Consider the following 23,531-nt stretch of genomic DNA (forward strand, 5'->3'; position numbering starts at 1 on the left):
AATTTATTGATCGGACTTAACTGATCCCTCAAGTCAAAGTCTGTTTCCTCTTTACCTCCCTTCAGAGCATGGGGTCAGCAACAGAACAGAGCACATAATGTTTTCTCAAAAACACCTCTGGACAAAGGCTGGCTCCCAGATGTCCTCACCTTACCACGATAGGAAATGGAAATAAGCAACAGCAAACTTTCCAAAAGAGAAACATAGGTCTCCTTTTCCAAAATACAACAATTCTTAACAGCACTCAACCTCCTCTGTCGCATTTTCTGTTCTGCTTTTAATTTTCTGATACTACACAGCTTTGTTAAGAAAAGGTCAATACAACTCTTCATCTTCTTTATGTTTTTCTCTGTTCTGCCGTTCTGTCCTGTAGGTTCCCCACCAGCACCGCCTGTCTGTGGATGTCATTCCAGAGTTGAAGAGCTCAGACAACCACTGTAGGAACCCCGGAGGAATCAGTGACAAGCCCTGGTGTTACACCTCAAATCCCAACATACGCTGGGAGTACTGCGCCGTGCTGCAGTGTGGGGAGGCAGCCACAGCACCAGGTACTGTCTTCTGTTATCTTTTGTGCCTTGGTCACCTGTTTCAAGTTCATGGCTCTCTCCCACTCAAACATATGAGCACACTTGCAAAAAGCAACAGTTTATACAACACTATACTACTCTGGTGGCTAGCAGCTAACATTTTGGCAATAAATGAGAGTACCAGCTACAGTCAGGTCATTTCAGCATGTTTTTGGACGTAGGAAATACCTCCTTGCCGGGTGGAACCTTAATCTATTTTGCCTCTGAATGCTTCTTTTTGGTGTTTTTAGTGTGTAATTACTGTTTATTACACCATGCATATTATTTTTGTTGTTTTGGCCAATTCTAGTTGGTAAAACTGACAACTCTTGTACTCAACAATTCAACTGTTGAGATCAGGGAACACTGCAGCACGCCAAAGATCTGAAATGGTATCATGTCTCAGCTTCCAAATCAAACTGGATGAGAAAACAGTGTAACTCAACAGCTCTTTGACCTTCTATTCTGGATGTATGCCATCAGGCAAAAAACAAATGTTCACTGTTTCAAAGAAAAAGTCATCATTTAGAAAAAAAGTGATAAAAAATAGAAATTAGTGTTCATTCCACACCATATATTCCCCATGGAAACCCTAAAAAATATTACTACTAACAATCAATAAAATACACACTGTAACTTGTCCTGTGAAAATTGGTTTATTAGAGACAAAAACAGGTGAACACAAACATGTTTGTCATGTGATGACACAGACTACATGTCAGAGGGATACATTTGATTTGGATCTTTTCCTGGGATTTCCTGATAATGATAAATACATGACACAATGTAATTTCCCCTATGAAACAGCTGTACGGTTTGTAGCAAAGATTTGCAGACCTTGTTAGACAGGATCTGTGTGTGATGACAGACAGGGCAACAAACTGTGATGCTGCTGCTGCAGACAAGGAGATGTCTAGAGCTGATTGTCCCCACTGGAAATAGATAAAGACACACAAGAGCGAATTTTAACCTCAACAACCTGGTGATCATATTCAGTACTGATCAGTAAATTGATTATGATAAGAAGATGAAATACATGTTTACCTATTCTTATAATTACAAAGAATTAACAAATACTTGCCTTTGTTAATAGGAGGCTCCTCGGTGCTTAGTGTTTCCTCCCCGCTTATCTCCTCTAGTCTCTTTTCCTCCTTGTGTTGTTTACTCTCCTCTCTCCAAAAACAGATGAGGGCAAACAGTTAACAACTTAAGCAAAAAAGGAAGTCTTGGTCAGAGCAGATATTTTGATAATGCCACACACACACACACACACACACACACACACACACACACACACACACACACACACACAAACTTATCTTTTTAAATGAAAGGGTTCACAGTCAATCTTGTCTCCTCTGGTTGTTTTCTTGTTTCCTCCTTGTGTCGTTTCCCCTCCTCGTTCTAAAAGACAGATGACAGATGAGTGGGAGTAATAGTTAATCATTTTAGTATTGATATAAACTTTAGACCTATTGATAAAAACACTCTGATAGTAACATACACTACATGTATACTTATCTTTATCAATGAGATGGCTGTCTCATCTCCTCTCTTCGCTGTAAAAGATCACAGACAAGTGGGAATAACAGTCAATAATTCCAGCAGGTAGAGAAGACACACAATGATAAATATAGGAATTATAATAAAAATAGAATGAATACTTATATATTATATATACTTACCTTTTTAAATAAGAGAGTTCACAGTGTATGCCGTCTACTCTCAGCCCCGGTCTCGTCTCCACTCTTCTTCTCTCTCTCTAAAAGACAAAGGACAGATTAAGAGGAAATAATAGTTGGTAACTTCAGCAATGGGCTACACAGAAGAACTGATGAATACTGCAGAATATTGCAGCTCAGATAATACCATAGACTAAATGGACACTTACCTTTTTCAATGTGAGAATTCACAGTGTATGGCCACCCCCTTTTCTCTTGTCTTCTCTTCTCTCTGTAGAAGTTAAACAACAAACAGGTGGAGATAAAGTTAATAAACAGCTTCAGTAACCAAAAGAACATTTGATCACTATATGAAGTCTGACAATTACAGATAATAAACATGTACTTATCTTTGTTAATAAGAGGGTTCACAGTGCAGTGTTTCCTCTTCTCGTCTCCTGTGTTTCCTCATGTTGTTTCCTCTCCTCACTCTAAAAGACAGACGACAGATAAGGGGAAATTACAGTTAATCATTTTATAAATTATATAAGCATTGATAAAAATAGAAACTCTGATGATAATATACACTGAATGTATACTTATCTTTGTTAATGAGATGGCTGTCTCATCACCTTTCCTCACTGTAAAAGACAAATGACAGACAAGAGGGGATAACAGTTAATAACTCCACCAAGTAGAGAAGACATAATGATAAATGCAGAAATATTAATAATAAAAGAGAATAAATATAGATTTATTGTTTTAGAAGAGAGGGTTCACAGTCTCGTCATGCTGCTTCCTTGCTGTCTCATCTTGGTCTGGACTTGTTTCTTCTTCTTTCCAAAAGACAAATGACAAACAACAGGAGACAACGGTTACTAAACAATGTCAGCAAGCAGAACAAATATTCGACTCAGAGAATTCTGATAATAACTTAGAAAGTAAATATTTATCTTTTTATATAAGATGGCTCTACAACACAAATGACAGATAAGGGAGAATAATAGTTAATAACATCATTGGACTAAACACACAAAAAAAATATTCATCAATACTTCTGATAATAACATCAAATAACTATGTACTTATCTTTTTATCTTTTCTTCTTGTCTCTTCTGGTTGTGTCTCTCTCTTGAAGACAAACACCTGATGAGAGAGGAAACAGTTAATACTTTGATCATAATGTAGTCAGAAGGAGCTACTACACCATCAACACAACACTGTAAAGAACTACTTACCAATCTGTTCACTCTTGGTGATGTTTCAAAGTAAAGTTGATCTTCAGTTAAAGACATCTTGGCTCCCAGATTTCCATCCTTCATAAACAGGTCAGTGTATATCACTCTGTCCACTGCTGGCTGCTGGAGTTAGCGGGAAGAGACGTGCTTGGATCAAGCTATTCCTGTCCTCTCCTTCTTCTTCCATCAGTCCGTTCTTCCTGCTCATCCTGCCAGTCATTGGTGGATCAGTAGTGCTGTAGCTCTGACTCTGTCCATGAAGCTGGATTGTTTCCTAATGAATAAAGAGATCCATCCAAAACGCTTCTGCTCTTCAAGGCTGCTTCTTATAGGAGAGCTCTTATCTCAGGAACAGAGTTCTCCATGTTTCCACCATGTCAGACACACAGGCCAGCTCCAAGAAATAAAGAAAGGTGCAAGACGCACCAGTGCAAGACGCACTGAAATCACTGACCTGTGCACCACAAGCATGATGAACTATATACAACTATATACAACTATATACAAATGTACAATATTTACTCCTCAGCCAACCATATGCTCGATATGGTGCAGCATGTCAATATGGGCCCCGGTGCAAGACGCTACCAGGGGCCTAACCAGCCTGGCCAGACGCTCAGGCTTGTTCTGAGGAGTAAAAGTAGTCCTTTTGGTTAACCTCCCAGATGCAGGACACAAACATCAACAGTCACATTTACGAGGCATCACTTCAGGCCTGTGAGTTCAAAAGTGACTGTTGAGCCATGTCCATGTAGAAGGCAGAGATAAAAGGCTGCAGCAGGTTAAATGTCACTTAAGCACCAGAGAGCCTGGGGGTCCTCCAGGAACTGCTGGAAGTCCTGTTTTGTTGATGACAACTATTGGACCATCCCATCACACTCTGAGGCGTTTCTTAGGTGGAGACAGACTGCTGCCGGTGGTCACTTCTTCAGTGCCCTTCCTCTTCCTCTTCCTCTGCGTCTTTGCACACTGGGCAGACTCTTTAGTAAATTTACAGAGGACAGACATGAGAACGTGTCCGTCGGCTCTGTAGTCGCTCACCCTCCACCGGTTTGTCAGCTCGGTGCTCTCTGAGCGGTACACAGGGGAGATGACTCTGGTCACAGTCTTGTCATCAAACTCCACGCGTCGGACGCAGTTTCTGCGGTCGGCCCTCAGTCCACCCGGCTCTGTCCTCTCAGGAAGAACTGGAGTCAGTATCGGTGAAGTAGCAGAGGTGAAGGCTGCAGCAGGAGCCATTATACCTGCTGGTCCTTCCATCAGAGGAGAAGGCATGGTGTTCTCCCTGCGCTCCACCTCCACGTGCTCGAAGGGTGTGTCCGTTTGACGAGAACGGAAGGATCCTTTGAATGGAATGACAGGGAAGTCCTTAGAGCCTGTGATGAGGTTGTGATACAGGCTCATGATGGAGTCCCTCATGGACTCGACGTCTGTGCTGCTCAGAGGACGGTTCCGCAGGTTGGTTACGATCAGCTGAAGGACTCGTCCTGGCCGAGGCAGGTCAGCTAAATGGGAACAGCAAAAAGGAAGACATTAGTAAGGTGTGACTGGATAAAGTAAAGCCAAATGTAACTTCAGAACTTGTAAAAACCCTTATTTTAGATTATTTATGCGGTTCAAGCCCAGCATGAATCATGTGACTTCTCTGTATCACACCATCTAAAAATACATTAACATACATTTACAAAGCAGATTTGTGTTAAGACAAAACATGACATTAAACCAACAGATTTTGGCTCATTTGACATATGAATAAAACATGATATCTTTTAACTGGATTACATGTCACCATTACAAAAAAAATGTAACAAATGGTGTCCGTTTCATCAAGAAAATGCTTCTTTCACAGTGAGAGCAGTCAGGGTCAAGACTAATTTAATAATTAATAATTTAGTAATTGAAAATTGAAGTAGCTTAAAACTCTATTTTTCTCATTGTTATGTGCAGAGATTTGAGAATGACCAATGCTTCATGCTTCTTTTTTCCGACTTGAGGACACATTAAGCAATCACAAAACTGAGGAACATCACTGATCAACAATTTTGCATTTAATACATTCACATCCACTGCAAACAATGCCAGAATGTTAATGACAAATTTGTGTTTTAGTCATGGTTGCCTTAAACTGTCTTCCTCCCGCACTGACACTGCACATGACTACCCAGGGGCTTTTCCGGAAAAGATAGTCCACTTGTTTCTTGACTCAAATTTACCCAAAATACAGTCACAATGCTGCTGCCTTGTTCCAACAAAACTGCATTCAGTGTTATAAACGGTGAAGCTCTGCTGAGATGTGAGCTCTCACTAAACTGCAAGTTTTTCACACTGACGCCATCCTGCACACAAGCATCTGGACTTCTGTGCACATCACCAGCACATCTGTCCTCTCAGCGTTCAAAGATGATGACAGATCCCTCTCCTGCTTACATTACGTGAAGAGCATTAAATACCAGACAGAGGGTCCAAGTGCATGAATATTTATTTTGGCGATTATAATCCTCCTGGACCATACTTCGTAGCTATGCAGTTTGATGTCAAACTTTTTTTTTTTGTTTTTTTTTTTATAACCCTACCTCTTTAACAACCTGTGATCTCCCGGTGCCTCTATGGGGACATGTAAATCCACTTCCGACTATTAATTCAAACGTAAAAAGCCAAACATGAACCCGTTGTGGTCGGAACTTATGAACCTGATGCTCTACGAGCTCGGGAGATATTTCAGTCAAGCGCACAGTCTCCCACAGACCATGGTCTTATAATACATCCATGCCACAGACGCACACCGGGCCCAGGTTGACCTCGCTGACGTCAGACGTCCATCCCTGCTGCGTTCCAATTCCCGACGTCGTCTCCATGGCAAACGGGACACGCACAACTTTTAGCATTTTATGAAAAACGGCCCGGTCGCCATCTTGGTCCTATACTTTCAATGTTAAACCTCACGACCGTACCCTCCCTCAAAAAACTAGTTTTTCTTAATCACCGCGTCAATATTCCTACTTTTTCACCTGCCATGTGCACACTCAGTGTAAAATCAATCATCTATAATAATTTTTACACCGAAATAACAACTTACATTTTGAGGTTTAACTTTTCCCTGCTGTTCTGGTGTAAAAACTCAACAAAACAATATAAAATAACCCCTACATTGTACGTATTTATTTATATTATATTATTTTTTTGTTTAATGTATTAATAAATAGCTTATTATGCTCCATTTAATAATTATATAGAGCAAAGCAGTGGTCTACTATGGTTTACCATAGCGGTCATCCAGCAGACGGAGGATGCCGATGGTGAGCAGGTGTTTCTCACGGAGAAAAGCAGAGGAGGCCATGTTGTCCTCACTGCCACAGCTGCTCTCTCACTTCCAGATGTCAGGAGTTTATCTGTGATGTTTGCTTTGTTCTGAGTTTTCACTTTTTAACAAATCGGCGCTTGGCCACAGTAGACGTTTTTCACTTGTCAAGGGTTCAGCTCCTGTCAGTCAACTTCCAGGCGCGGACTGAAGTCAAACGTTCGGGCAGCTGCTTTTATAGGAGCAGCTGGACACGTCAGTCATCTCCATGACTACCACGTGCGGATGGAACTCGTATTAGCTAAATTATTTTTTTCATTTTTATTATTATTATGTTTATCAAATAAATTCCTAATCTGCACTACAAGCAATTTGAATACGTCCCATTTGGCTCTGGAAATTTGTGATGGGCTTTTTTTCACCATTGCTGACAGTGAAAATAACTGAACAGGAAAAAAAATCAATTTTTTTTTTTTTTTTTTTTTAGTATTATTATTATTTTTTTAAGTATTATTTGATCATAGAAATTTTATAGAAATGATTACTATAATTAGTATTATAAGTGGTAAGGTTTCGGCAAAACGAAGGATGTGTTAATTAGCCAGATATATTACTGCTTTATATTATGCTCATACTAGCTACAGATGTATCTCTACTGCAATCAAAAATGCTTTTTGTAGATTTAAAATGTATCTGGACGAAGTGGCATCATTTCAGTATTGTTATAGAAAACGTCTATGTACGTCTAAAACATGTTCCCATTACATACAGTGCTTTGCAAAAGTATTCATCCCCCTTGTTGTTTGTCCTGTTTCGTTGCAAGCTGGAATTAAATTAGATTTTTTGGGGGGAGGGGGTTAGCACCATTTGATTTACACAACATGCCTACCAATTTAAAGGTGCACTTTTTTTATTTTTTTTTTGACCCAAGGAATAATTAAGATGAAAAACAGAAAGCTTGAGTGTGTGTAAGTATTCACTCCCTTTGCTATGTAACTCCGAAATAAGAGCTGGTCGAACCAATTAACTTCATAAGCCACATAATTAGTTGATTGAGATCCACCTGTGTGCAATCAAAGTGTCACATGATCTGTCACATGATGTCTGTATAAATCGACCTGTGCTGAAAGGACCCTGCCTCTGCAACACTACTGAACAAGCAACATGAAGACCAAGGAGCACTCCAAACAGGTCAGAGACAAAGCTGTGGAGAGGTATAGATCAGGGTTGGGTTATAAAAAAATATCCCAGACTTTGAATATCCCACTGAGCACTATTAAATCCAATATAGCAAAATGGAAAGAATACGGTGCCACCAAAACTCACACACCGGGCAAGGAGGACATTAATCAGAGATGCAACAAAGACTAACACTGAAGGAGCTGCAAAGATCCACAGCGGAGATGGGAGTATCTGTCCACAGGAACACTTTGAGCCGTACACTCCACAGGGCAGGGCTTTATGGAAGAGTGGCCAGGAAAAAGCCATTGCTTCAAGAAAAAAATAAGAAAACACGTTTGGAATCTGCCCAACAGCATATGGCAGACTCCCCAAACACATGGAAGAACATTCTCTGGTCAGATGAGACTAAAATTGAACTTTTTGGCCATCATGGGAAGCACCATGTGTGGTGCAAACCCAACACTTCCCATCACTCCAAGAACACCATTCCCACAGTGAAGCATGGTGGCGTCAGCATCATGCTGTGGGGATGTTTTTCATCTGCAGGGACAGGAAAGGTGGTCAGAATTGGAGGGAAGATGGATGGCACTAAATACAGGGCAATTCTAGAGGAAAATCTGTTTGTGTAGGCCAGAGATTTGGGACTGGGACAAAGGTTCACATTCCAGCAGGACAATGACCCTAAACATATTGCAAAAGCTACACTGAAGTGGTTTAAAGGGAAACATTTGAATGTCTTGGAATGGCCCAGTCAAAGCCCAGACCTCAATCCAATTGGGAATCTGTGGCATGACTTGAAGATTGCTGTAGACCAACGCAACCCATCTAACTTGAAGGAGTTGGAGCAGTTTTGCCTTGAGGAATGGACAAAACTCCCAGTGGCTAGATGTGCTAAACTAATACAGACATACTCCCAGAGACTTGCAACTGTTATTGCAGCAAAAGGTGGGGGTTGTTGGAGGGGTATTGTGACTGACAGAGCCCCTAAACAATTATTAGAAGATAAGGTAATTTATTTCATCATAGAAAATTTTATTTACAAGGTACCAATAAAACTAATTCTAATGCCTTTTCTTCTCTTAACTGTTTTCGGGTATCAGTGTTGCATCGAATTGTGAATTCTACCTACGGCATGCAGAATGTTGCATGTGTGTCTGCACAGTGTCACATTTTCAGCGTGGCCTGTGGTGGTGGGCCTACGGTAATTGTCGCACATAGTTTTCTTGTGCAGTGATCATTATTTCCAAAATTCTGTTTGTGCTCCTTTTTGGTTTTCTCTCAAAAGAAGTATGAAATAGCCTAGCTAAATTGGAACATATATAATATGGACCAAAGTTGTAATAACCCTTGCTTATCCTTTAACATTATATATACCATAATATTATAACAAAAAACAAAAAGGTCCATTTTTGAGTCTAGTGACTTTCCGGCATTGATAAAATTTACAATCAAGGAAACCTTTCTAGGCTACAGGATATAGAAGCACAGCATAACACCTTGATGTTGACTTGTTGACTTAACTATGTGTTTGCCAGTGATGAAGCCAGAGTCACCGGGTCCCCGTCAGACCCCTCGTCTCCCTCCTACGACCACTGTATCATCACCAGCTTACTCCATGTCTGTCATTGTTATCATACTGACTGCACTTGCAGCTGCAGTCTTTCTCACCATCATCATCCTCGCCTGCTACAGACGGAGGAAGCAGTGGAGGAACCGAAAGAGGTAAAAAAAAACAAAAAACAGACACACCGCACTTTATCCACCTGTGTATTCCTCACTCATCCACTTTCTCTCCACAGAGTGATGGAGACCCCGACGCTAAGTGCTCTTCCATCAGAGCTTCTGCTGGACCGACTCCATCCCAACCCCATGTACCAGAGGGTTCCCTTGCTGCTGAACTCAAAGCTACTGGCCCTCGAGTACCCACGAAATAATATCCAGTATGTTCGAGATATCGGAGAGGGAGCCTTTGGACGGGTTTTCCAAGCCAGGTGAGAAGGGGGGATGAAGCAGAGAGAAAAGGGGAGGAGATGAGAAACAGAGGGAGAAGGTAACAATACAGTTGAGTAGTAAAGAGAGAGAAGAAGTGATCGAGTTAGAAAAGGAGAAGGAGAAGCAAAACAAAAAGGCCTCTACCAGAAATGAGAGAGGAATTTTAGAAAGAGGGACCTGCCTTCAATATTACATTATTCAGACAAATATTTAATATTGCCATGTCATCATCATAATCCATGCCAACAAGATAGCGGGGTGAGGCAGGATTCAGAGAGACGGGGGGATAGCTGATAACTGCTGCGTCATTCACAAAGTCACAAGGAGAGCTGCTACCGGTGTCACTTACACTGCACACTGGCCCTGCTCACAGCAAGGCACACATGTCTCAAACTAATCTCTATAATCAGGCTAAATACCAGATCAGGATCATATAGTAGCTGGATTTATAAGCCTATATTTTAGGCTTGAAAGGTAGCTGTAAGAAGTTTATGATAAAAGGGAGCCAATAGATCCATGATCCATTATCCATGATGAACACCCACTGCAGCCAAATAGAAATATATTTTAAAGTAATTCATAGCAGCGGAAGTGATAAAAGACAGAAATTAAAGTTCTTCTAACCCTGTGAGATGCAGCATCATTAAAATTGATCTCCTCCCACTCAAGGCTCACAGCTCTCTCACCCCTGTAAAGTCCCTGATCAGTGGATCAGTGGTCAATGACGTAAACAAGAAACACAGGATGTCACACAGAGGAGTAAGATGCCTCTGAGAGAAGTGTCCCATGTTGATTTATACATAAATATATGCATTTCTTTTATTATTTGTATTTTTACTATAGACAGATCATTGTGATGACTTATCTTCATTGTTAAATTAGCCGACTCATACAGGGTGGTATGAGAACTTCACAACTGTCTATTGGACTGTAGCAACTGTGTAATACAGCAGCAGGCAGCAAACACTCAATAATTGTCTCTGTATAGAGCCAATTCCAATAGGTGGAGCAGAACAGATAAAACAGGGTATAGTATTTTATATTTAGTTTATGGCATTTCAACAGTAGTGTGTAGCTAACCAGGTCTGTTAGATGTCCTTCTGGCCACCTGGTAATCCCTCAGTGAAAACTGGAATGCTGTGGTATATGGACACCCCTGGGAACATGACACACACACACACACACACACACACACACACACATGCACACACACACTCTTTCTTACAGACACATTTGTATAACTATATGTGTAGGGCACTGATATATTCCGTAGTCAATATGTGCTGCCTGCCCAACGTTACCGTAAAAACCTAATTCTAAACTTTAATGCTAAATCTAAGTCTTGGCAGTCGAACTGCCCCTATAGGAAGTGAGGACTGACCAAAATGTCTTTTCGTTTTTACATGAGAGTCTAAATCTCAAGTTGGCCCCGCAAAGGTAGAAATGCAACAGCACAAGCACCTGCATACACACTCCCACCTGCATATGTGACCAAATAAAAGGCATTTATAAACAGAAAACATTTTCCTTGTATGCGCAAGCAGCCAAGAGGACAGATAAACAGTCATGTACATGCTCAGGCAACTCAGCCGACTGATGTTTTTTGGTTACACACATGCACATACACTCTCACACACAACATACACTGAGACCGAAATAGACCCAAGGAGTAAATAACTCCTTTCCTGACAGATGGGCTTCAATCTGTAGTTTCCCCAATTTGTGTGTGAGAGTATGTGTGTGCCAGTGAATAAGTGTTTCCATATGTGTGTGTGTGAGTATGTACAAACTCTATATATATATATATATATATATATATATATATATATATATATATATATAATCTGCACTGAGAAACAACATGTTTACTTTTGTTTGCCCCTGTAGGGAGGAACACAGGAAGTGGTTGTATGAATGTATGTATGTGTTTCCCTTCAAGTGACATTTACACACCACTGCAACAATACATCTGCACTGTTATTCTGGGCTGTTTGTGGGGAGACATATTTAAAACACATGGTCACAGAAATCTGCTTTTTGCATTACCAAAATCCCACAATACTAAAAAGCATAGTATTCTGCATTTACATATTTACAATCCCCAAATTCTCCCTTCTCTGTTTGTTTCAGAGCGCCAGGTCTGCTGCCAATGGAGTCTTTCACGATGGTGGCTGTGAAGATGCTGAAGGAGGAAGCCTCGGCTGACATGCAGAATGACTTCCAGAGAGAGGCAGCACTCATGGCCGAATTTGACCATCCGAACATCGTGCGACTCCTAGGTTAGTGTGTCTGCGTGTGTGTGAGCGGTGCCATGACGAGATTTCAGAAGAAGCTGCACTCGCAGCTGGGTTTTACATTGTGTGACTTCTGGATCAGTTTGTTTGCTTGAGGGGGAAGGAAAGTGCAAAAACAGATGTCAAAACACAGAAAGAGAAGAAAAGAAACATTATAAGAGGCTGAGAATGGACGTCCTGTTGCAATTGTCATACAGTAACAGAAAGAGCTGTTTTAGCATAAACAGGCAACATGAACATGTTGTCCCACTGGATAATTGCATCTTTTATCTGTCTTATCTTATCACAACTGTTTTAGCACCATTGTCGTACCAAAGGGAACAGACAATAAATGAATCCCTGGTAGACCGTATCAAAATAAAATGATCAAAGTCTTATAACGCATCTACTGAGGCCGAGAAAGGCCATTCTCAAATATGTTTTTTGAAATTTAAAAAGCTTGTTATTTCGAGATAACAAGATATAATCAGGAAAATCAGGAAGATCTTTTTTTTTTTTTACTGTGGTACTAATAAGCCATTACAGGTCCCAACAGGACTGTTTGCCAGTAAACAAGTGTTGCTTGACAACTAATGTGCCTTTGTTGCCCTGAGTAAAACAAATGTCCTCTGTTAAAGTTTATCTACACTACTACAGCCTAACTAATCTAATACAAGCAGCTCGCATGCAAATATACTTCCAGGAAGACATTTAGAGATGCAACACACTCTATTTGTCACTGTCAGTGAGTAAACCAAGCAGTTGGTCATTGACTTCGCTGAAAAAAAGTTTGTTTACTTTGGTCCATTTCACAGCTCCAGTGGTTGAGACATATTCTTTAAATCAACATTCACCACTGCAGAAAAAAAAACTGATTTTTCAGAGGTGTATGAAGAACTGTGCCGTATGTTTTCTGCAGTTTGGAGTGACATTCATTTTGGATGACTCATCTGGGGAGTGACACACTAACGCCAAAGTCTCAGGTGCACATGAAACTAGAGTAGACTAGATTATTTAGTTAACCTCTAATTACCCTCTGTACTAATAATACGCTGCAAATCATGTGTAAAAATATATGCATCATCAACAACGTGTGTCAAAAGGAGAGACACCATATGTCTGCATGTCATGACTTTGTTGGAGGATGGGGCCTCTGTGTTCTGTATATTTAGCGATGCAGTGAAACATTATCATTATTACTGTTAAATTACAGCCCCCTAAACCTGGGAGCAGAAATCAGAGCTTGTCCGCTGACGAACTGTCCTCTGTGACACACAGGATGTGAACTAACTGAACGTGACCTCCAAGCCCCCACTTCCATGTTTACATGTTCAGTTAATGAAAAAAATCTATAATTACAGTAGAAAAAACTGCCATATCCCACTATTACCAAATGTGAATGTGCAGCTTGATGCTGACTGATGCTTGTTTGGATTCGATGGAACAACAATAAGGCATGACACATCACATTTATTTCCTCCAGAGGTTCCTTAATGATGTTTACATGGTCAAATATTCAAACCATTCACTCCATGTTTTTAAAGACTGCACAGTTCCATTAGCAGGACATATTCATGGTATCATTTTATAAACATTTCCCAAAATTCAGCATGACAGTATTTGTTATTTCAGGGGAACTTGGGGATTCCCACTAGGAATTAAAATACAGCTCTGTGTGTTTGAGCCGACGTTGAGTGTTAGTTGTGACCAAGCCTCTGGTGGGTCAGTGAGGTTCTGATTCAAGTTTCACACAGAAACAGAAGCAACAAAATACAGTCAATCAAAATTATGATTGTGGCCAATATGACTCACTGCATTTCATTGCACTAACCACATTAAGTGCACTAGTCAGGCACTAAATTGGAAAGAACACTGACAAGATCTGCAGTGTCTCAAACTGTTGGCTGTAGAAAAAGAAACTGAAACTACAGTCTGACTCCAGTGGGGCATTTCTTCTCTTGTTGGCAAACCTGGTGATTTGCTATAAATTTTTCCACAGAGCTGTAAAGACCTCAAATGCTGAAGTCTGTGTTATGCTTGTGAATGCCAGGTTACACGTATGGCACATCTACAACTTCTGCAGGGCTGTTGGGGCTCTGCACAGTCTTAACAGTGTGTGCTCTAATTCCTCTAAGCGGTGCACATTGCTAAAGCATTTACAGGAATGCATGAATAAACAAGCAGACAGCCACTCTTTTATAGAGGTAAAGTAAATAAAGTAGTAAATAAAGTAAAATGAATTTGGTGAGTGTAAACATTTGCAGAGGTAAGAAAACAGATTAATAAATTGATTTTTTTAATGTATCAAACACTTTCTTTCCACATCAAGAATGCAAACAAGTTCAGTTGTGGAATCTGGGAAATACACACAGCAATTCAGGTTTTGGGAAACCGAAAGAATGTTATTTATAAATCCCCTTAATCACAACTTAGATTCATAAGAAGTGCAACCGCATAACACTCCCAGTTTTAGAAATTCTCTTTAATTGGCCGTATTGCTCCACAGGCCCAGAAGAACACAAGGTGAATTTAGAAATATACTTTTCACATCACAGGGCTACCAATGTCAGACTGTACATCCTCTATGTGTGAGAGTTTATTTGTGAGCATGTACACATCATGATGGTTTCGTCTGTGTCATGATGGTTTCTGTGTTTACGTCTAGGCTGGATATATATTTACCTTCTAAAGTGAATGAACTCATTGTATACATGGGATTTAATGATGTCACCAATGTATTTATGTGGCTATCGAGAATTTGTGCTTGTTCCCTCAAACCTCTGCGGTGGGAAAATGCAAAGCTCACAAGCCCACCTGTACATGCTGTATGTCATAGATCATAAAATAAAAATCACCTGTATCTCCTCTTCACCAGGTGTGTGTGCAGTGGGTAAGCCCATGTGTCTGATGTTCGAGTACATGGCCCACGGTGATCTCAACGAGTTCCTGCGCCGTCGATCTCCAACCCAATCCGTGCACACCCTGAGCTGCGCCAGCCTGTCGGGTCGCAGCTTTTCCTCTGAGGCGGAGGCGGGACTTCTCTCCTGTGCTGAGCAGTTGTCAATTTCCAAGCAGATTGCCGGAGGAATGGCCTACCTGTCAGAGCGCAAGTTCGTCCATCGTGACCTCGCAACCCGGAACTGTTTGGTAGGAGAGGAGATGGTGGTGAAGATCGCAGACTTTGGCCTCTCCAGAAATATCTACTCAGCTGATTACTACAAAGCCAATGAGAATGACGCTATCCCCATTCGCTGGATGCCTCCAGAGTCTATCTTCTACAACCGCTACACCACCGAATCAGACGTGTGGGCTTATGGTGTGGTGTTATGGGAGATTTTCTCCCATGGGATGCAGCCGTACTACGGTATGGGTCATGAAGAGGTTATTTACTACGTGAGGGATGGTCACATCCTCTCCTGCCCTGAGAACTGTCCTCTGGAGCTGTACAATCTGATGAGGCTTTGCTGGAGCACACACCCGTCAGACAGGCCCAGCTTCAGTAGTATACATCGAATACTGGAGCGCATGCATCAGAACACACTGAGCGTGAACGCTGAGCCTGAGGCAGACTGCTAACCTGGGACCGTTTCACAAAAACACACCTGTCCTTGTGCAAGAAAACAAGGAGTTATGTAGTGATTTAGTGCCTGAAACCACACTTTAAATGAACTCTGACACTGAGCCTGAACGTACACTGAATACTCTGTAAAGTGACTTCAGTCTTTTTCCTTGCCCAATCTCCTTGCTACATCTCCAAATGTCAGTGAGTGAGTGAGTGAGTGTGTGACTCAAGTTTGTGATGAAGTTACACCATTGGTTGGCCAAGTGATGGAGTTTCCCCCAAAATGAGTTTTCACAACAGTTTTCATTTTCATACACCTATTTTTTTCTTAAAAAGCATCCACCAACAAATCTAGCAACTTTGCCCTGGATTGCCCTGCAAATGAGAGGCCAGCACACCTCTCTCTGTGTCTACTCTCTGACAGAGAGTTTGTTATCCAGATGGAGGCTGTGCGCTGTGTCAGAGACAAAATAAGAAAGATATTCTGTGGCTTCTAACTTAAGTAAATATAGACGAAATCATAGCACTGTCTTTGTCTTTACCTGATGTGTTTGGTGATTTTGTTGGATGATGTCACGGTCATAAAATCAGTATTTTAGCAACAGAGCAGGAGCTTGGAAGTGACTGCATGTAGTCTTGATGGGTTTCAGTCACTACTGCATAAAATACGTTTATGAGAAGAGCTTTACTGGAAATTTGGCTGTATTAAAATACTGTATATGTGAGCTAAGAGAGTAGGAGAGAAGCAAACAGATAAAGGCCTGAAACTTGCTGACAGTAGGCAAATGCAAATACGACACAATGACATCATGAATATGCTAATCAGTGCATTAAGTCATCTAGGGACATTTAGTGACTTTTCCAGCAGGCTTTAGCTACTATGCATTGAAAATAGTCATTAACAGCTGTCCTACAACAGTTTTCAACTTCATCATCAATTTTGCACTTTGACCATAAACAGCCCAGGCATATACAGTACAAGGTCCTAATCTTGATCTCGTCAGAAGACCCAAAATGGTCCCATTACCAAACCTTTTTATGTCATAAACACCAGTCATAATTTACTGTATTTGTGTATATTTAATTCAGGACGCTTTGCCAGCACATGTCCATCAGACAGGTGTGTTTTAATAATGAAAATGTTAAATGCAGGTATGAACAGACTCTAACCCTGACCACAGAGCCTCAACCATTGAAGACTTGAAGCCACTAAACCATTTCAAAATGTTGGTGCTTCATCCATTACATGTAGAATTATTTGGGACTTTTTTCTCTTCTTCACTTGAGCTGTCAGGGTGTTACAAATGATCAGATGATTGAACATTAAGGTCAGAAAGTGAATTGAAAGTAACTACAAAGTAACTACATTTTTTCTTGTTAGTCGCCTCTAGCAAATTCCACAGTGGCACACAATCACTTTAAACCAGTGCTATTGATTGTTTTAATAGAAAATTTGCTATTCCATTTTTGGGCATTCTCGATGTGTATATACCAGTGGCGGCTGGTGACTCAACTGGGGAGGACAGGAGGGAAACCTACCCATGGCGTCATGTTATTTAACACTGGTTAGCTACTTAATGCCTTGGAAATAATTGCTGGGCCAATGCGATGTCAATATTGTATTCTAGTTAATGATTGGTTAGGGAGGATGTCTTCCCTTGAAGCATCATTTTATGTGCCTTGCCCAATAGCAGATTAGCATGAAAAAAAGATGTAGATTAAATTGACATGAGACTGACAGCAGGGTCCCTCCCTCCTCTGCCCCCAATGGACCAACCTCCTCTGATATGTACATTTTTTTCTTTCTTCATCATTTTGTTGTTGATCTTTGTCTTTTTTTTGTTGTTAATTACACATTTTGAGCCTTCGACACAAAGTTTAATACAAGAGAATATATAGCAGGCATAGGTTTCAAGTTTTTCAAGTTTCATTAATGAATTCCGACTTGCATCATTATCCCCCATAAGTCTCTTATTGAAACACACACACACACACACACACACACACACACACACACACACACACACACACACACTTGTTTAATTATTATTTTACAGAACTTCATTAACTGGATTAATTTCTGTTCCTTAATAAAGTGACTTTAGGGGGTGAAAAATGGCCAAACTCACAAAGACATAACCTCTCTCTTACAGATCAAACTTTGTTCCACGGTCTGATTTCAGCTGTGTTAAATTTAACGACTGTATTATGACACCATCAACAACATCTCATGTCATTAATCATTTTTGTCATGTGGACTACACCGAGCAGTTGTTTTCTTTTCATTTGTTTTGTGAATGCGTTTAATTAAGATATTAATATCAAATGAGAGAACATAATGATGTTGTCATGTTGATGAAAATGCCTTTCAGATAAATGACATGTATTATTTCTTTTTAAATATAGTGTGACATTTGTTATTTGTTATGTTATATAAATTATACAATTTTCACCACACATACAAGTTTGATTTTTCTTTGTATTGCTTGGAAAACATAATTATTAAACATATTTGTGTTTCATATGGTGAGGAGTGGGTGAACACAAGATATGTATGCATCCCCTGTACTGACAATAGATGTTTTTGTGAAAAATGTGAAAAACCTCCTCTGAATATACTGTAGGTGATGTGATTTCACTTCAGATATTACATGACAATTGACAGGCACTGATACGTAGAACTGATTTTGGATAAGGACCTGCTAACCAGTCACAACAGATTAGCCCCCAGATTAGACCTTTTGTCTTTCAATAAATCATCAATGGGAGCCAACTAATGCTCATCATTCATGCATCTGAGGTCAGGAACAACATTTTTAACAGGACACGCACACATTTTACACATGATTTCATTCAACATTTACAAATGATTCAGCTCATTAGAACAGTTGTAGCTTTCGAAAGTTTGAAAAAATAGCCCTTTTGATACTATCAGCTAGCTTCGAGATTGGGCTTTAAAGTGTCTGGGTTACAAATGGGTTTGAAAAAAGTAGACATTTAGGAGGCAGGGTGGTCTAACAAAAGACACACTGTATTATGGAACTGTACGACCTTTTGGAGCTTTACTTTGAGCAGTAAATGGAGCCGGTTTGCAATCTACCAAGACTAAATGCCTGAAGACCACTAAAAGCTGCCTTATTAATTTCTCACATCATTAAGAAAGTGGTGGATGGCATCAACAACACACTGATGATTTATTCTGGTGTAATTTTTCCGAAGGCCATTACACTCTAGTCAGCTTGAGATACTGCGTCTTGTGTAAGGATGGTGCTAGAGGAAAGGCCAGGAATAAAATAATAGTAAAATAATAACCACAAGTAAAATAAAAGAAGAAAGTGAAATAATAGTAATAAAAAAAACATTCACATTTAACACAGAGACCGGGAAGGGAATGTTTTTGAAATTGGGCCATTTATTTTTCATAATCTAATGGTACGGAGAGGAGCTCATTGAGTGTCAAAAAAAAACAAAAAAAAAAAAAACAAAGGCAGAAATGTGCTCAGTACATAAAGTACATTGCAATCTTCCCAAACTGTTGTGTTGAAAGTACATTACAAAATGGACCAAGGAGGAGGTACAGAGAGAAGACAAACAAATATTGAAAACTCACTCACACACAAACGCACACACACACACACAAACACACACACACACACACACACACACACACACACACACACACACACACACACACACACACACACACACATGCAAACAGTAAAAACAGTAAAAGGACGATACGGAGATAATAAAAAGATAAAAAGATAAAAGACCTAACCCTAACAATAAAAATAATACATGAATATAAATTAAAAAAAAAGATGACATGACATAAAAGAAAGGCTAAAAAAAATGAGTTTTGAGAAGTGATGTGATGGAGCAATTATGTTTTTTTATAGCTTGGATGATAGATGGACTGTCACACTGATGAATAATACCATCCTCTGGCCCTGTTTGCATTGTGCCAACATCGGTCCTGTCACAGTTCAAACAAGTGATTGTCTGCACCGCAATAAAATAAATAAATGGGAGGCTGTGGCCCCACCTAAGCTGCTGTGCCTGATGTGGCTTTATGGTAAGAGTGTGGAACAACAGTAACACAAAACCAAATCCACAAACATACCCACAGCAAATGACACATACCCAAAAACTCCCTTAGTATTATTTGAAGACCACTTACAGTATATCCCAACAGTGGGACTGAGGGATGAGGAGAGACAGACAGAGACATGAAAAATCCCTGCACAGTGCAGAGAATTAATCATGTTTATATATTGATTTCAATTTGGAAACTTTTGGTTATTGCAGTTGAAAAGACACAGAGGACAAAAACTTCACCTCAGCTACTGTATATTATACATCTCTTTTTCTCTGACCCTAAACTATAATCTTTTTTAAATGCCTTTTTCTCTCTGTTTATTTAATCATGACTCTCCTCTAATACATGTTCCATAACAGGCACTCACTCCCACCCACCAAAATAGTGCACCAAGTGTTTTAACATGTGGATGCTGCAGTGTTATTACTCACCACAAGAGGGATCAGAGGGGTGAACTGCACCAGTGTGGCCACACAGAGCTCAGATGGTAATATCTGTGTGCATCACCAGGAACATTGTTGTTTTCTGTGATGTGTCCCTCCATGCTTGTGTCACATGTAATTGTGTGGGTCTGCATACATTTGAGAATGTGTCTGTGTTTGCTTCCTGGTGCTGAGTGTGTGTATGTGAGTTTGATGGAGGGTGTGTTTTTTTTTGGACACCCAAAGTAAACTGTTCAGAGTTGTCAGCATAGATTGTTTAAATTCATTTGTCCCATATAAATCTACATTTAATATCCCATAATAACAAAGCAAACATTTAATAATAAGAAAAATTATATATCACATTGATATAAGTATTCAGACCCTTTTCTCAGTACTTAGTTGAAGCACCTTTGGCAGTGATTACAGCCTCAGATCTTGGGTATGATGCAACAAGTTCTGCACATCTGGATTTGGGATTTCTTCTCTGCAGACCCTCTCACGCTCTGTCAGGTTTGATGAGGACCGTTGGTGGATGACTGTTTTCAGGCCTCTTCAGAGATGTTCGATTGGGTCCAACTCAGGGCTCTGACTGGGCCACTCAAGCACATTCGTTGTCTTGGCTGTGTGCTTAGGGTCATTGTCCTGTTGGTAAGTGAACCTTCAGGCCAGTCTCAGATCCTGAGTGCTCTTGACCAGGTTTTCATTAAGGATATCTCCATGCTTTGCTCTATTTAGCTTTCCCTCAACCCTGACCAGTCTCCCTGCCCCTGCTGCTGAAAAACACCCCTACAGAATGATGCTGCCACCAACATGCTTCACTATTGGGATGGTATTGGGCAGGTACTGAGGTTTTCTCCAGACATGACAAATAGAACTGAGGCAAAACAGTTCAATCTCTGTTTCATCAGACCAAAGAATCTTATTTCTCATAACGTGAGAGTCCTTCAGGTGCTTTATTGTAAACTCCAAGCAGGCTTACATGTGTTTTTCACTAACTTAAAGCCCAAATCAGTGGAGTGCTTAAGTGATGGTTGTTCTGGAAGTTTTTCCCATCTCCACACAGGATCTCTGGAGCTCATCCAGAGCGAGGCGGCCAGCTCTTGTTAGAGTCCTGGTTGTTCCAAACTTCTTCCATTTAGAGATTATGGAGGCCACTGTGCTGCTGGGAACCTTCAGTGCAGCAGAACTTTTTTTGTAGCCTTCCCCAGATCTGTGCCGCCTCACAATCCTGTCTCTGAGCTCTGCAGGCAGGTCCTTCCACCTCATGGCTTAGTTTTCTTTCTCTGCTATGCATTGCCAGCTGTGAGAGCTTATATAGACATATCAGTGTCTTTCCAAATCGTGTCAGTCAATTCAGTTTACCACAGTTGGACTCCAATCAAGGTGTAGCAACATCTCAAAGATTATCAGGAGAAATGGTAGCTAAATTTGAAATGTCACAACAGAGGGTCTGAATACTTATGTCAAAGTGATAATTCAGTTTTTGCTTTTTCCCTTTTTCAAGAATTTCTAAAATTCTGTTTTGTCCTTTGTCATTATGAGGTATTGAGTTTATATTGATGAGGCAAAAAGACTGCAACATAACAAAATGTAAAAAAAAAAAAAAAAAAGTAAAGGGGTCTGAAGACTTTCTGAATGCCAATTGTGATCAATTACAATGTATCTTTGTTCCCTAGTTTCATGAGAAGCATGGAAGAGAACCACCTCAGATGCTTTATTTATTTATTCATCTCTATTTTTATTTTTAATTCACTGTTTAATCGGATTCAAATTTAGACTTAAGATTTAGGGCTGATCTATACCACAAATGTTTAATTTATTATTAGAACAGTTAATGTGTCATGATTTACACACATCATTAATGAGTTCCCTTTGAAAACCTGTTCATTACTGCCAAATGATTTACCAAACATTTTATCAACAACAATCACTTCAGTCTTCACATCCCTTTCTTTTTCTCATCACCTTCTCTCTCTGTTCCTCTGTTGTTTCTTTCCTCACTTTCCATCACCACTGTTTCTTATCTGTATTTGCAGTCAATTCCTTCTCCCTGTCTCCATTTGCACTGTTTTTGCAATGTTTTAGTTCAAATGTATCACACAACCAGCTGCAGATACTGCGTAAGCAGCACTCATTCACAGTGAATTAGCCAATTGTCCCTTCTCCAAACAAAAGGTTTATCTGAATGGACTCTCTAACCTTCCTGCCAACTTGCAATAGCAGCTCTCAGTGTTTGGCTACCAGAGATTTTTACTGCCACAAAAAATCCCTTCCTGTTTTGTCATGATAATCTCCTTTGGTTCAGTACATCTTCACTGCATGGAAATTTGATAATGTTTCAGGGGAAGTTGGATGTGTTTCATGTGTTGAAATGTTCTCCATGTTACAACAGAGGTGCTGTGATTCCTGGTTACCTTGGCGTGTTAGCAGCTCAGTATTAATGTCTTGTTGACTTTTCCATGTATTCTAAATTTTGCTGGCTATGGGATTGCTGATTCTGTCCATTCAAATTGCAGGCTTTAGCCTAACTGCCACACATGCAGTCGGACATTTTACCATGGGGACTTATTTGTCAGTCAGTAAACTATGGTGAGATGAAGATGTGACATCCCACTCACTCAGCGACAGCACAGAGGAATTTCCTGTATGGCTGCAGTGGCTGTGATTGGCCCTTACAGGGAGTCACAGGAAACAGGGCGACATATATCAGTCAACTGCAGGGTAGCACTCAAAAGCTGTGGAACAATAAACACAACATACACAGACACTCACACACACACACACACACACACACACTCATGCACACACACACACTCATGCACACACACACACACACACACACGCACACACACACACAGCATTCTTTCCCATGAAAACATTTGGTTGCTGTTGCTAGGACTCCTGCTTAATTCATGTCACACGTGACACATAGTGGCCCCGACTACTCTTGGTAGCCTACAGTGCAGTACTTCATGTAGTGTCTGCTTCATGTCACAGTCCACATAATGTAAAGTGATTACTTTCTAACGCCAGACAGTTGTTTTTACTCGCAATTCTTGGAGCATGATTAAGTGTTATTTTTATCAGAAATACTTTATCATGCTCATACACCAGCGGGGTTTTCAAGTAATTCGTTATTGTGGCTAAAATCTATATTTTCTCAATAACCATGCATCAAAGGAGGATGTGAAAACACTGCCACTGTGAAAGGTGATAAACCTGCAGAGAATCTTTT

General features: G+C 40.3%; 2 protein-coding genes across 3 annotated transcripts in view; one reads left to right on the top strand and one right to left on the bottom strand.

Annotated features, from left to right (window-relative positions):
• The window catches only part of musk (muscle, skeletal, receptor tyrosine kinase), a 36,213-nt gene extending 18,321 nt beyond the window's left edge, over window positions 1–17,892 (top strand). The window contains exons 13-17 of the mRNA XM_071466532.1: window positions 374–548; window positions 9,481–9,667; window positions 9,745–9,936; window positions 12,068–12,216; window positions 15,086–17,892. Of these exons, the coding sequence (XP_071322633.1) occupies window positions 374–548; window positions 9,481–9,667; window positions 9,745–9,936; window positions 12,068–12,216; window positions 15,086–15,786 (1,404 nt within the window). The 3' untranslated portion in view covers window positions 15,787–17,892. The remainder of the gene's footprint in view (window positions 1–373; window positions 549–9,480; window positions 9,668–9,744; window positions 9,937–12,067; window positions 12,217–15,085) is intronic.
• On the bottom strand, window positions 998–7,194 carry LOC139611675 (uncharacterized). 2 transcript variants are annotated; one of them, XM_071466531.1, is made up of 7 exons: window positions 6,727–7,194; window positions 3,466–4,970; window positions 3,008–3,373; window positions 2,458–2,868; window positions 2,252–2,328; window positions 1,648–2,125; window positions 998–1,498 (listed from the first exon to the last, which is right to left on the bottom strand). In XM_071466531.1, the coding sequence occupies exons 1-2, from the start codon at window positions 6,800–6,802 to the stop codon at window positions 4,339–4,341; spliced, it is 708 nt and encodes a 235-aa protein (XP_071322632.1). In that variant the 5' UTR covers window positions 6,803–7,194; the 3' UTR covers window positions 998–1,498; window positions 1,648–2,125; window positions 2,252–2,328; window positions 2,458–2,868; window positions 3,008–3,373; window positions 3,466–4,338. The 2 variants fall into 2 exon arrangements, with proteins under 2 accessions (XP_071322632.1, XP_071322631.1); XM_071466530.1 differs by having other exon boundaries at window positions 999–1,498; window positions 2,458–3,373.
• Window positions 17,893–23,531: the final 5,639 nt, after the last annotated feature.

Source organism: Trachinotus anak, unplaced genomic scaffold (genome assembly GCF_046630095.1).
Source record: "Trachinotus anak isolate AG129_WGS33_773 ecotype Australia unplaced genomic scaffold, CSIRO_AGI_Tana_v1 ptg000028l, whole genome shotgun sequence".
Taxonomy (NCBI): domain Eukaryota; kingdom Metazoa; phylum Chordata; class Actinopteri; order Carangiformes; family Carangidae; genus Trachinotus; species Trachinotus anak.